This window comes from Fukomys damarensis, unplaced genomic scaffold, assembly GCF_012274545.1.
Source record: "Fukomys damarensis isolate Sample0158 unplaced genomic scaffold, DMR_v1.0_HiC HiC_scaffold_29, whole genome shotgun sequence".
Taxonomy (NCBI): Eukaryota; Metazoa; Chordata; class Mammalia; order Rodentia; family Bathyergidae; genus Fukomys; species Fukomys damarensis.
The window spans coordinates 20,735,227-20,749,175 of NW_022900941.1; the positions used below are offsets into that span (position 1 = coordinate 20,735,227).

General features: G+C 31.8%; 1 protein-coding gene across 4 annotated transcripts in view; it reads left to right on the forward strand.

Moving 5' to 3' along the window:
- Spopl (speckle type BTB/POZ protein like) overlaps positions 1-13,611 on the forward strand; it is a 54,212-nt gene extending 40,601 nt beyond the window's left edge. For 2 of the 4 annotated variants that reach the window (XM_033757231.1, XM_010606141.3), the window contains exons 6-11: positions 1,353-1,530; positions 1,611-1,666; positions 3,203-3,325; positions 5,679-5,821; positions 5,913-5,966; positions 9,253-13,609. In XM_033757231.1, the coding sequence (XP_033613122.1) occupies positions 1,353-1,530; positions 1,611-1,666; positions 3,203-3,325; positions 5,679-5,821; positions 5,913-5,966; positions 9,253-9,397 (699 nt within the window). In that variant the 3' untranslated portion in view covers positions 9,398-13,609. Of the gene's footprint in view, positions 1-1,352; positions 1,531-1,610; positions 1,667-3,202; positions 3,326-5,678; positions 5,822-5,912; positions 5,967-9,252 lie in introns of all 4 variants that reach the window. The other 2 variants (XM_010606142.3, XM_019204832.2) reach the window with 1 other exon arrangement.
- The last annotated feature ends 338 nt before the right edge of the window (positions 13,612-13,949 follow it).

A 13,949-nucleotide genomic window follows, 5' to 3' on the forward strand; every position in this document is an offset into this window, starting at 1 on the left:
TTAGCTTAAGCCTCAAATCTCAGGGTTGAGCCGAACACAGTTGGAAAAGGATTATCAAATAAGTTAAATCATCAAAGAATCTCAGCCTTCTTCCTGAATTTTTTATTCTAGGTTCCATCTGTAATTGTTAATTATGTGTTTTAAATATGTAATAGAAATACTAAATTTGTATCCTTTTTTAACTATAGATATCAAAAAGAATAATTGGAAATCATTGCATAAACAGTCCTCTAATACTCTTGATAGTATGAAATGTTAATTGTGTATCTAGTTCAAACTTAAGGTAGCTTTTATAGTACTACGTAGATAAATAGGTATGTCATATAAATACAAATCCTTCTGAATTTTGATTGCTTATACCAAATATAAATCATACATATCTATGGCCATTAATATGCTGCATAACAAAGATCCCAAAACTTATCTTAAAATGATAGGTAATGAATACTGCACTTTTTATATAATTAAAAAAATAGTTTATTTACTCTAAAATACTTGCCTATTAGTTGAGGTGATGTTCTCTTTATTAATTGTATGTGAAATTTCCAGTAAGGTATAATGGAAGGCCTTTTCTTAAAAGTGGTGTCTTGCTCTTGCTGTTCATTTTTCATAGAAGACTTCCATGAATTTTAATAATTGGATTTTGTTTTGTAGAAATGCTTATTTCAAAATTACAGTCAATTTTACTAGGTAAAATTAGCTTAGATATTTAATTCAGTTCTTCTGGAACTGAAACCTAGAACAACAGTTTTAAAACTTTGCAGTTTTCATATTTTTTACACCTTTTTACCTGTAGAAGTCATTAAAATGCATATATAGTGAAATTTAAATGTTAAGTCTAAAGTGTAAGTGAAAAAATAAAATTTCTTCTTATACCTCACAAAAATACCATCTTCTTGTTCAAACTTTTCATTTTCCTTCTTCTTTCCTTTTATTTTTATTCATCCCTTGTTCGTATTTTGTACCATATTGTGACTGCTGTTGAGAAATATTTTTTGTAATTATAATCAAGTCTTCCAAGCAGTTGATAAGCTATTTCTTTACCTAATGTCACTATGAAAAAGATCTAGTTTTTTTTCTAATTTTTCCTACATTACATATCTTATTTATATTCTTAAATTTTTCATTATTAGGATTTTTGATCAGGAGTACATTGAGTTAATCAAATGATTTTAAAAGTAAAGCGTTTTGGGACTGTGGATTTTTAGCTCAGTGGTTCTGCCACCTGCCTTGCCATGTACAAGGTCCCAAGTTCAATCCCCAGTACCAAAAAATTTAAAAAATAAATAAATAAAGCATTTAATTATGGATATGGTAAGTCTGTCAAAGTTTTTCTTGTTCTTTTTTATTAGGTGAGTGTGGTTCAAGATTCTGTAAATATATCAGGACATACTAATACAAATACTTTGAAGGTGCCTGAATGTCGACTAGCAGAAGATTTGGGTAATCTCTGGGAAAACACAAGATTTACAGATTGCAGTTTTTTTGTGAGAGGACAAGAATTTAAAGCTCATAAATCTGTGCTTGCAGGTATGTATTTCTACTTTAATATAATATATATTTTTTAAACAAATTTGTGCATTAAGTAATGATACTTAATCTTGTTGCAGCTCGATCTCCAGTTTTTAATGCGATGTTTGAACATGAAATGGAAGAAAGCAAAAAGGTAAATACAGTTTAAAGGTATAATATTTAATTTGCACATATGTAAAATAGTAGAATGTATATTTTTAAATTAACACTGCATGTTCTTATTATTTCGCTATGATAAGAAGGGAAACCTTTTAGAAGCAAATAGAAAGGAAAAAATGTTTTTGATCTTACAGAACTGTAAATGTAGGTCAGTGTGAAGGCCCAATGAACATTCCAAGTAATAGCTAGTTTGATACTCTTCTGGTAGCTAATTAAATGAGTAGTTGTTATACTGAAGGACACTGTAGAGACTGGAGATACTGCTCAGTGGTAAAGCATGTCCCTTGCATGCACAGGACTTTGGGTTTGATTTCTAGCACTGGAAAAGAATGTTCTGGTCCATAGCTAATTGACTGGTTTTTGGTGAAGATGTATCTTTACTTTTCTAGACTTGTGTATTAACTTTGGAATTATTTTTCTAACAAAAAAGAGGTCTGTATTATTTACCACAAAATAAGAGGATATTAATTCATTTTAACAAAAAGGACATAGATTGTATCTGTTATTATATACTAATTATAATCAAAATAATACATATTTGTCTTCTCTAATCATTACTCTTTCACCTGGCACTTTGAAATGTAGCTGTCTTAGAGATCATGTTAATTGTTTTTCTGGTTATATAATATGTGAACCTTAAGGATCTTAGTGGACAACTCCAGAATTTTTCACATGTTCTAGCTTTATTCTTTAGAACTAGAGGCCTCCATAGAATACCTTCTTTTCTTCCAGAGGTAACATGATTATCCTGATCACTCAAGTGAGGAGGCAGCACTCATGTTGAATGGTATTAATAAGAAAGGGTCTGAAAAGTTTGATATTAGTGTTAGATACTTAATTTCTTTGCTGATCTCAAAAGAAAAACAGACTACAAATAGACACAGGCCTAAAAATATATAATTAGTCCTCTTGGATATGAACATGTCTCACGTAAGAAGGGAAAAACAGTGAATAATATAACATCATTGTTGCAAAAGGCATGTTCTGAGCTATGTGAGCCTCAATTCAATTACTTACTGTACACACTTTTGCTAAATGCTGGAAATAGAGTTATTGGTTAAAAGGTCTTTAACATTCTTAGGACCTGCAAATTCTACAAGGAAAAGGTTAGTAGCTATCATCCTCTAAGATAGAGGTCAGAAACTGAACACAGATGTATTTTGTTTGTCCTACAGATTTTTATTCTTTAATAATTGAGAAATTGAGGCTTATATTCCTACATACTTGTGCTTGGCCTTGTCTCAGTATTACAGTATGGGCTTTTCAGCTGGTTGTGTGTCCCACTTCTTATACAGTATATTCTTTTCCTCTTTATTTTACTTGTTTTATTTTGGCTGGTTAGCTTAGTGAAGATTTATTTACCTCACTTTTAAAATAGATAATTTATTTATTTTGAGTGGGAAATATATTAGTGCAGATGTGGTGTTTTTTTAATTACTGTCACTCATTTTGGCTCATTTATATGTATGTATTCTTTAACTTAACTTTTTTATGTTGTTTTCAATATCAGAATCGAGTGGAAATAAATGATGTAGACCCCGAGGTTTTTAAAGAAATGATGAGATTCATTTACACAGGGAAAGCACCAAATCTTGATAAAATGGCTGACAACTTGTTGGCAGCTGCAGACAAAGTAAGTAATTAGGTTTTAAGGAGTTGAAAAATATCCTCTAGCTTGATGTATACAGAAAGCTATCATCAAATAAAAGCTCTAAACAATTTAAAATATTGAATTAATTTATACTGCGTGTCAGTGGCTCTTGAGAGTTTTATGAAATAGAATATAGTAGGATAGTATGGAAATTATATTGTTTAAAAAATTAACAAGATGTAAAAATATCTTGAGCTAGGAAGAAGTGAATTTTTTGAGAGGTTAAGCTATAAACATTTTTAGATGCCCTTTCACAATATGAAATTTATTACAGTTATCAGATAGTCTTAGCCTTAGGGTAGCAGTGTGTGCCCTTTGTTTTATAGGAGAAAATATATATAATTCTGTGTATTCATAGATTGATATATAATATGCACAGAAATATAATACACAGATATACAGCACAGAAAAAGAGAAAGAATGTTAACAATTTTATAATATTCTGTTGCACTGGTGATTTCTTGAAGGTGGAGAAACTGTAAAAATTTCAGAAACTCAGAGACAGGGATTCTAAATCTGAAAAACATTTTTAATACATATCTGACATTTATAGTCACACTATTTAAAGAATTCTCAGAACTCAAGTATGAAACAGCAGTGGTTTTGCTAAAAGTGGATAAAATGTTTGAACAGCTGCTTCCTAAACTGAAATCAGTGAAATGCATTGAAAGATTCTTGACATCATTGTAAACTAAAATCAATATGATGTATCTTTACTTCTGCTTACCTATTAATAGTGGTTTAAATTACAAAGATCATATTGAGTCTTATCAACAATATGGAAGAATTAGCACTCTCATATACTGCTAATGGGACTATAAAATGGTATAACCCCTTTAGAAAACTGTTTGGCAGTTTTCTTATGAGGTCAAATTTAAAGTTAGTATATGATCCATGATCCAGTAGGGCCAATTTTAAGTTTTTACTCAGGAAAAAAAAAAGCATCTATCATATAATACTTGTGTATGAATATTCATAGCAGCTTATTTTTAATAGCCAAGAATTGGAAATGACCCAGATGTTCAACAAGTGAATGGATAAACAAATTCTGGTATTTCTCTATGTAATGAAATGCTCAGCAGTGAGAATTGGACTGTTGGTGTACAGGCATTAGAGATGAGAATCTGAAAATATAGTGAGTGCAAGGGCCAGACAAAAATGAATACATATTGGGTAATTTCATTTATAGAGAGTGCAAGTGCCAGACAAAAATGAATACATATTGGGTAATTTCATTTATAGAGAGCATCAGAAAATGGAAACTAATCTGTAGTGATAGTGTATAAATGGGAAATGACAGAGGGAATAAGAAGAAACTTGTAGGGATACTGAGTACATGTACTATCTTGAAAAAGTGATGATTTTGTGGCTGTATAAATTCATCAAAATCGGTTATACTTCAATAAAGCCACTAAAGATTGTATATTATGTACGTGTACACTAATCACTGCAAGAATTTTTAGTGGTTATGAACAGGATTTGTTTAGCTTTTAACAAATTCATTCTTCAAGATTGAATAATAGTAAAATGCAATGTCCTGGATTGTATACTTGTAAGTATGAAATAAAAGAGAAGAGAAATGTTAATACCATTAGAAATATTAAGTCATAAGGTTTTTTTTCTTTTTTAAAGTTTTGTCTATTAATATATTTGTTATACATATTGATCATGTTCATCATAGGAAATTTGTACCTGTACATAATGCGTATATCTTAACTCTTTTTTTCCTATTCCCCTACCCTCCCTTCAATAACTCTTTCCCTCCCCATTTACAAAAGTTTTATTTCCACTTTTTCCTCCATTATCTTTTTTTCTTTTTTTTCCTTCTACAGTCCCCTCCTTCTTCCCCTTCCCATTTGAATATGTTCTTCCTACTTCCCAATATCTATCCTCCTTTATCCTCCTTAATTACCCTTTGTATTTCTAATACAAAAGAAACTGTGGTATTTAAATGTTAGTCTGATCATAATGTAGCTTTGGTAGCATAAATTCTACTTTTAAATTAATACACTATATCTTCGCGATTATGTAAATTGCATTCTCCTAAAAGCAAATGAGTCTCTCTTCTAAATGCGTTTATTCATACTTTTATGTATGAATAATAATACAAGAGTGACTGGCCAGGGATTTAGCTCAGTGGTTCCACCGCCTGCCTTGCAAGTGCAAGGACCTGAGTTCTATCTCCAGTACCAAAAAAAAAAAAAAGCAGAAAACAATGGTTTAATGACTTAAAATAACTGTATTTCAAAGAATAATCTGCACTTAGATAAATCATGTATTTGAAAATGTAGTAGTTGGAGGAAATGTTTATTAGCTATATTTTTCTTTTGGATAGTATGCACTGGAACGGCTGAAGGTCATGTGTGAAGAAGCTTTGTGTAGTAACCTCTCAGTAGAAAATGTTGCCGATATCCTTGTCCTTGCAGATTTGCACAGTGCTGAACAGTTGAAAGCACAAGCCATAGACTTTATTAATAGGTAAGCTAGGGTTGTATTTCACTGGGCATGACACCTTCAACATTTTTTTCACTGGACTTCTTTTTTAAGTGTGTTTAAATCTTCAATGCAGGTGCAGTGTACTTCGACAACTTGGGTGTAAAGATGGGAAAAACTGGAACAGCAAGTAAGATTATATCAGTTTCTGATCTGCATAAATGAAATTGTTTGCATAGCCTTTTGTTCATCGACAATAAATATGAACCAGATGTTGGTTATATGAAGTAAACTGCTAGTTATTAGAAGAAAAGATAATTTGACTGTTTAGTGGCTTCCTGAGGCTGTGCTCCTTTGTAGGTCAGCTTCTCATTCAAATTGGCATAGATGATCTAATTTCTTAAGCACATATGCTACATGTTATATAGCTGAGTGCAAGTATTAGCTGCCTGAGATCAACCTGTACCCCTTCAGAAAGCATTCCTAAAAATATGGGAAATACTCATTTATTCCAATGAGGATTGTACCCCCTAGATTTGCTTTGAAAGTCTGTAATTTTTAATGCTAATTCACTGCTTCTTATGTTAGTCAAATAGCTTGCATCACATGCTATATTAGGATAAGCTGCCTAATACTTAAAAAATGGTAAAAATTTGATTTTTTTTTCCTTAGTGAGCCTATAAGGAATTCGATGGTTGCTATATCCCTCAAAGCCTAGATCTTTAGATATTAGAACTTACTACTTTCTACTTTTTCCTTACGTCAGTTTTAGAGTGACTTTTGTATTATAATTATTTCACATCAAAAGGAAAAATTGATAGTTTGAACATTATATTAATTGGTTTTACCTGTAAACCCTTGAATTACATTTTTTCAAATTATCAAAAGTTAATATTAGGGAAAAAACAGTGTTGAGACAATAAAATGAATTATTTTGTTAATTTAATTATTTCTTATTGCTTTCATCTATCTTAATATAGATGAAATTGGTTAATTGAACTATCAGTTTGTGTACTCTGTTTTCTGAAAGTAAAAACTAGTGACTGTAAGTCATTGGTTCTTCTGTGTATTAGTGCATGATAATATATGACCATGGTTTGTGATCTGAGGGAAAAAATATACTATCAACAAATAACAATACTATAGTTATTTACTTATCAATTTTCAAGTTTTAGTTTTATTCTATAAAGAAAATACATGATATAGCTTTTCCAGTGTCAGTGACTATTAACGTATTTCATTTCCCCTGAAAAGCTGTGTCGTGTATGTACTCCTTCAATAAATATTTATTTAATCAATAAGGGAAAAAATCAAAGTATAATAACATCTGTGATTATAAACAACTACTGGTAGTTGGAAATTCTAAAGATAGTAATACACTGGCAGTCTATTTTCTTGATATCACCTAGTAGTTAGCTCAATACACATTAACCTAGCATTTACTGTATTCCAAGCACCATGCTAAGATGCATTATTTAAAAAGATATTTGAAGGAAAACCTTTTGAGAAATTTATGTAATGGAGATATATGAATATATAATTTCATTATAATACAGTAAGTAATATGCTAGAACTGGATATGTACAGGCATTTCTGTATGTGCTTAAAGATTTAGACATGGCTTTTCTGGAGGTGACTGAGCCAAGGTTTCCCACCCCACCCCTAATACCGGGACCTTCACACAGAGCTACATCCCCAGCTCTTTTGTTATATATTTTATTTTTAGAAGGTCTTGCTAAATTGTTCTGGCTGAGCTTGAATTTGTGCTGGGATTTTAAGTTTATACCACCCCACTTAGCTAAGGAGAAAGTGGTAGACATAGTCAAGAAGGGTGATGTGAATCAGAGTATGCACACACGAAGCAGTGGTGGATCATTCACTTGACAAACTTTTAAACTTTATTATCCAGTAAGTTCCCAAGGCATTGTGCTTTTGTACAGAGAATATGGTGGTGAAGATGACATATTTCTTGTATCGTCAAGGAGTTATGGTTTAATAGCACATTAATTAAATAGGTAATTTCAATGAAGTACAATAATAAAGAATGTACACCCATAGCGTAGGGGTAAGAAAAAATCTTTTCAAAGAATTGTAAAAATACAGGCTTAAAACATTTCTAGGAGATGATCTGATGAAAAAAAGAGAAGGGAAATGTGTCCCAGAAGAGGGAACACTAGTGTATGTGTGTGTACACATATGTGTGTGTGAAGAGGATAGGTAATTGGAAGAAGATAGAAAAAGTAGACACAGGCAACAGTCAGATTCTGCAAAGCCATGTAACATTAGGACTTTATATTCAAACTGAAAATTAATAAGCATCCAATAAACATCAGCTAGGATGGCCATAATCACATTTACATTTTTAATACTCCACATGCAGGTTAGGACTCTATAAATTTGGATATTATTTGAATAGAGAGTGGTTAAAGGGGAAGAAGAAAACAGGAAAAGAAAGGTAACTAGATTTGTTGTTTGAGCAGTTGTTTACTCTGGTCAGGAGGAGCATGTTATACATAGAGTATAATAAACACCTCAGTACCTGAGTATAAAAAGCTAGAGTATAAAAGTGAAAAATGGAAGTGGAAAGCTGCAGAAAGATAGTTGGGCAACAATAAGGAGCCTTGTTTTTCTTTCTAAAACCTTAGATTTAGGTAAAGAACAATAGAGGAGAGCATGATGCAGTCGTATTTATGTCACTATGGCATATTTTGGAAGCTAGATTGAGAGGAGCAAGACAGGAGTCTACACAAATTAGGAGACTATTGTAATAATCTAAATACGAGGTGATCAAGGCCTAAACCAGAGATTCATGATATATTCGAAAATTAAAACAAGAACTTTTGACATTTAATTAGGACAGATTCTAGGACTATTCCCGGGTTTTCTAATCTGAATCATTGAGCTGTGGTCGAAGCTGATTGGAAATGAAAAGGGAAGAATTTGGGGTTTGAGGAGCTATGATAATCTGACAGTCATGAATTTGTGGGCCTTGCGGCACATTAAAAGAACAAATGATTACAAATAAAATTTGTGGGGGGGCCTGGGATTTAGCAGATCATTAGTTATCATTGAATATGATAATTAAAATTCTGAAGAGTGGTTGAGATAAAATAAATAATACATGTTAAAGGAGAAGAGGGCAAATGTTGGAACTCTGGAACAAACATGCTTATAAGAGGGAAGTATAAAAAGAGCCGAAGACTCTTCAGAGAACTGGTACAGAAATGATAGCAATGAGAGCAGAACTATGGAGACTGTGCTTTACTTAGGGAAGTTGTTCTCCCAGAAATATTTTAAGAGTTCAGTTTCAACGGAAAATACCAGTAAGATGAGTATGATATCTTAATAAATTGAAATGGGTTAAGTACATATTTGTTCAAATATTTCAAAATCTACAGATTAAAAAATATTAACAAGACAAACAATGCATTTTAAAAAATATCTTTTAGTAAACATCACTAAATTTTATTTTTCAGCCAAGCCACTGACATAATGGAAACATCAGGGTGGAAGTCTATGATTCAGTCTCACCCTCACTTAGTAGCAGAAGCCTTCCGAGCACTAGCATCTGCACAGTGTCCACAGTTTGGCATTCCACGCAAACGGCTAAAGCAATCCTGAAATCTTCCATGAACAGTAAAAAGAAATGGAATTGACTTTTACTCCTCCAGGTCCAGAAGGATTCTAACACACAAACCATAAGCGAGAGTTGTTTCTGTTTTCTTGTCTGCAGAACAGAAGCTGAAAAGGCATATTGCTTGCATTTCAGGTGGATAATTTATGGTTTTATACTTCAGCTTTAAATTAGACTGATTAATTCACTTCAAGGCCTTAAATTATCTTCAGTGACTTCTCTTGTTCATATAATACTTTAATTTTTTTTATTGTGCCTTGTCATTTTGACCAAGGCTATGCAGGATTGCACTAGCTCCATAATGCAGTAATATTGATAACTGAAGATAATAAGTTTCAAAAGGATCTTCCATTGTTTTGAGAAAGGAAAACTGAATTTTATAGGACTTGTCCTAAGCTATTTCAACATGTAAAACTATGTTCTCCTTTAAAGCACTTGTATTGTATGTCCAATCTAAGTTCTATAAATACAGGAGAACCTGCTTACCTTGAGGGTAGGTTATGGCAATACACTGCTTCAATTCTAATTTATTTTTCGTTTCAAGGGGCAAATATGCAATGAATTGGCCCAAATTATGCTAAAATTTGTGATGTTTGTCTGTGTTAACTGTCCAAGAAACTGTGGGTGTGTCCAAGTTTACAATGGTAGAGAAATGATTGAGGTTAAGATTTCAATAAGAAGAAAGCATGTTTTATGCTGAAGTAATTTTTTTTAATTTATAATGATCTACATTTATATGAAGAATTCTGTACATGTTAAAAATAAGGTTGACCAAATGTAAATTTAATGAGTGGGCCAAGTAAGAAAAATATATATGCACTTTTAATGTGTAACTTTTCTATGCTGAATGGTACATATATTTTTTGCTTTTGAGGGAATTAATAATGTATAATTATGTTTTAACTTTTCAAAGAAGTTTTTAAGACAAAGGGAGGAAACTAGGATGTTTGTGATAATTGATAGGAAAGAGATCTTTGATTATAGGTAAATTGGTTTGGATTTCAGATGTTCCTTATTGAATTCCTATTTTATCATAGTTTGGAAAAGGCACCTGAACAATAAATGAATTCTGGACAGTTTGCCTTCCTTCAAACAGTGAACAAATATTATTTGCCCATGGAAGATGCATAGTAAAGGAGAGAACCCTTAGACTGTCAGTCCATGCTATGAAGCTTTTTTCTCCCCTTACTTTCTTCTTTGTGTTTCAGTTACTGTACTAACATTGTGGATTATTGAAATTCTGCATAATGTGAACAGGATAAACTATTTTATAAACTGCTTTTCATGGGCCAGTTTTTATTACAAGTGAATTTTAGCTTTAAACACACACAAAACATTCACTGATAGTTGTAAGGTTTGTTCTGGGTCCTTGTTCTGGAGAAGCAGGTGTGATTGGTATCAGAGAACCACATCTGACCCACTGTCATGGTGACAGTGTTCTGCTTAGGCAAGATTTATATTTGACCACAAGAGGAAAAGTGTCACTGGAAAAAAATGTGCATACTTGTATCTTTGCATATTTAACTTTATTTTCCAGAGTAAAATTTGTTTATTTTAGTTTTTGCATTCAGGACAAAGAAAAACGATGAAGCTTGAAATTATAAAATAGATGTTATTTTTGCTCTTTGTTAGATGTTAACTGAAGTGATCCTAATGTATAAAGAGTGATTCGTATTTACATTGAACACTGTCCAGTAAGCATTTATTATTCAAAACAGTCTAGAGTTTTGAAAAGATCATACTGTCAGTTATTTTAGTTTGAGTCTTCACTGTGTAACTTAAATTTAAAATTTGAAGAATCCCTTAGAATAGAAGAAAGATTCTGACCTAGAAATGGATTTTATCCTGTATAAGAGTATAATGGCAGGTAGAAATTCACTTTCCGAATTTCACCTTAAGATTAAGCCTCTGAAATTCATGATGTTCAATTTTATTTTATTGGTTCATTTGTGTTTTTTGAGACAAGGTCTTGCTATATAGTCCAGGCTGGCCTCAAAGCCACTAAGTAGCTCCAGCTGGCCTTGAACTTGTGGTGATGATCCTGTCTCAGCAGTCCTTTTGCTGGAATTACAGGCATTCATCACCACGCCCAGTATGATGTACAATTTTAAAAATACACACATATACTTGTATGATTTTTCGAGGATCTTATTTATAAGAAAACAAAAATTCTGTCTGGCTATAGAATTACGTTATCACATATTAAAAATGGTGTATCCATTTATACCAAATGCACACCATGCCAGTACATTGTGAATTAATTAACTGATTCAGCCTACATTCTAACTACATGTACTTCCATAACACCATTTAGTAAGCATTTCAGCTTCCTAACTCCAGTGTTTATTTCAAATCTTAAGGATTTTATTATAAAGATTTTTTTAAGTTTGGTAGCACATTTTGTACCCAAAATGTCAAACACTGTGCTGTAATTATGAATATTCATTTTTGTAGAAATGTCCACTTTTCAAATAAGATAATGCCTACCATTATACTAATAGAATTGTATGGTAGTTGATTTATTTTTTTATTTATTATGTATATTTTTAGTATAGTTTTCTTGAGGCAGTGATAAAAAAGAAACTGTTAATGTATTCTTATGTGAGTGCTCTACTAGCTTTCCCCACCCTTTCCACCATCTTAAACTGCATACATTTTATTTAAAATAGGCAGTTTCTGTCTAGAGCAGATTTGCCTTACTATAAGTCTGCTCCTATTTTTCTTTTATTAACTGAGAAGGCTTTTGCTTAGAAAGTAGTGACTGGTTTTAAATATAACACAATTGAAAAGTAGCCATTGGATAACTTTCTTCCAACTAAGAATTAGAAACTCTCTATTTGTGCCTTTTTCATTTTTTAATTTTAATGTGTACTGGTATTTGGAGCACAAATATGAAGGTGCCATAATATGGCTTACCAATGTTACCTCCTTAATTACTTGTGTCATTGTCTTCAAATAGTAATTGGAGAACCTTGCATGAATTATGTGGTCATTTGGGGGGGGTAGTATGTGTGTGTGTATCTGTGCATGTGTGTGTCTGTTCATTTGGGCTTGTGTGTGATATGTTCAGAAGAGTGGATTATGAAGATAGGACTCAGTTAAATGTTGAACATTCAGATTAGTTGAAATATTTAAATGTGCTTGAATTTGAGGAACAATTGACATAGGAATAATTCTCAAAAATGTGACTAATTTACTGCATGATGAAATGTAAAAACAGTGCCTTTTAAGGACATCAATTATGTTTTAAAATGGTAACAAAAATCTCAAGTCATGAACGTTATTGATTTTTTTTTAATTAGACTTCAAAACTTAAATTCTCAAATGTATAATTTCTAATTTTCCCATTTAAAATTTCGTGCATAAATTTAAAATCCAAGTAAAATTCATTGTAAAATTGTGGATAAGAACTAAGGGTGTAGCGCTAGCATGCATGAGACTCTGGATTCAATCTGCAGCACTGCCGAAATGCAGACAAATAATAAATAGATTCTGGATCATAGGTACTACCCACTGTTACTAAAATGCAACAGGGACTTTGATAAATTAAGTTTTTGAAAATCTAATTCAGCAAGTTTTGATTCTAGTCATGTAGAGAGAAATGAGCTAATCTGACTGGACATGCATGCCATTTATGATGGATAAAGCAGTCAATGTATTCTGGAAAAGGGAGTGAGTGAGTTTGTTTTAGTGTTCTCAGATTATAAAAACAGCACTTTTCAGCACACATAAGGGTATTTTGCAAACCTCTTTTATACAGGTTATAAAATGCTCTACTTTATTTAAGTGTTCGTGGAATAATACAAATTTTAGGTCCAGTTGAACAAATATTGAGTGCCTACCATATGCAAGACTTCTTCACTAGGAATGAAATCACACAGTGTCTTCTGTTTGTAGTATGTGAACATTATGTTTGAAAGGAATTCTTATATTTAAACCTTTTTCTGTTATTAGAACTTATTGTATACTGTAAACTATTTGATTTTGCATTCACTTTTTTAAATTGAAGATAAGACTTGAGTCCCATTTTCGAAAATAAAACTGCTAAAATCATTTAAGTATTAGTTCTGAGGAAAATTGACTTTCAAGATTGACGTGTACAAGCTTACTGAACTTTTCAGCCTCATTTTTAATCAGTTGATGTTAATGATGAGATACATGCTATTTGTATCTTGTTGCTGAAAATATTTTGCATTTCAGCACGTTGAGTTAAAATAAAATTGGTACTACTTATTCAGAACCAATTGACTGGCTTTGTGTTCATTTGAAAAATAATGTTGCTTTGCAAAAGAGATATATTTGATTTAAAAAAACTTAAATTATGCATAGTAAATATCTTTCCTATGTAGGGAAGTTAGTATTTTTTTGGAACTACTAGAAACTCACTTGTAAGATATTCCATATATTTATCATTTACATACCATCCATATTGAATGACTTATTCCTGTATCATGTGTTAATCTAACACTTAAAGATCAGTTCCTATCAATTTCATCTATCCTAGACAACCCTTTGCAGTTGTCAAAAAGTAGATTTGGG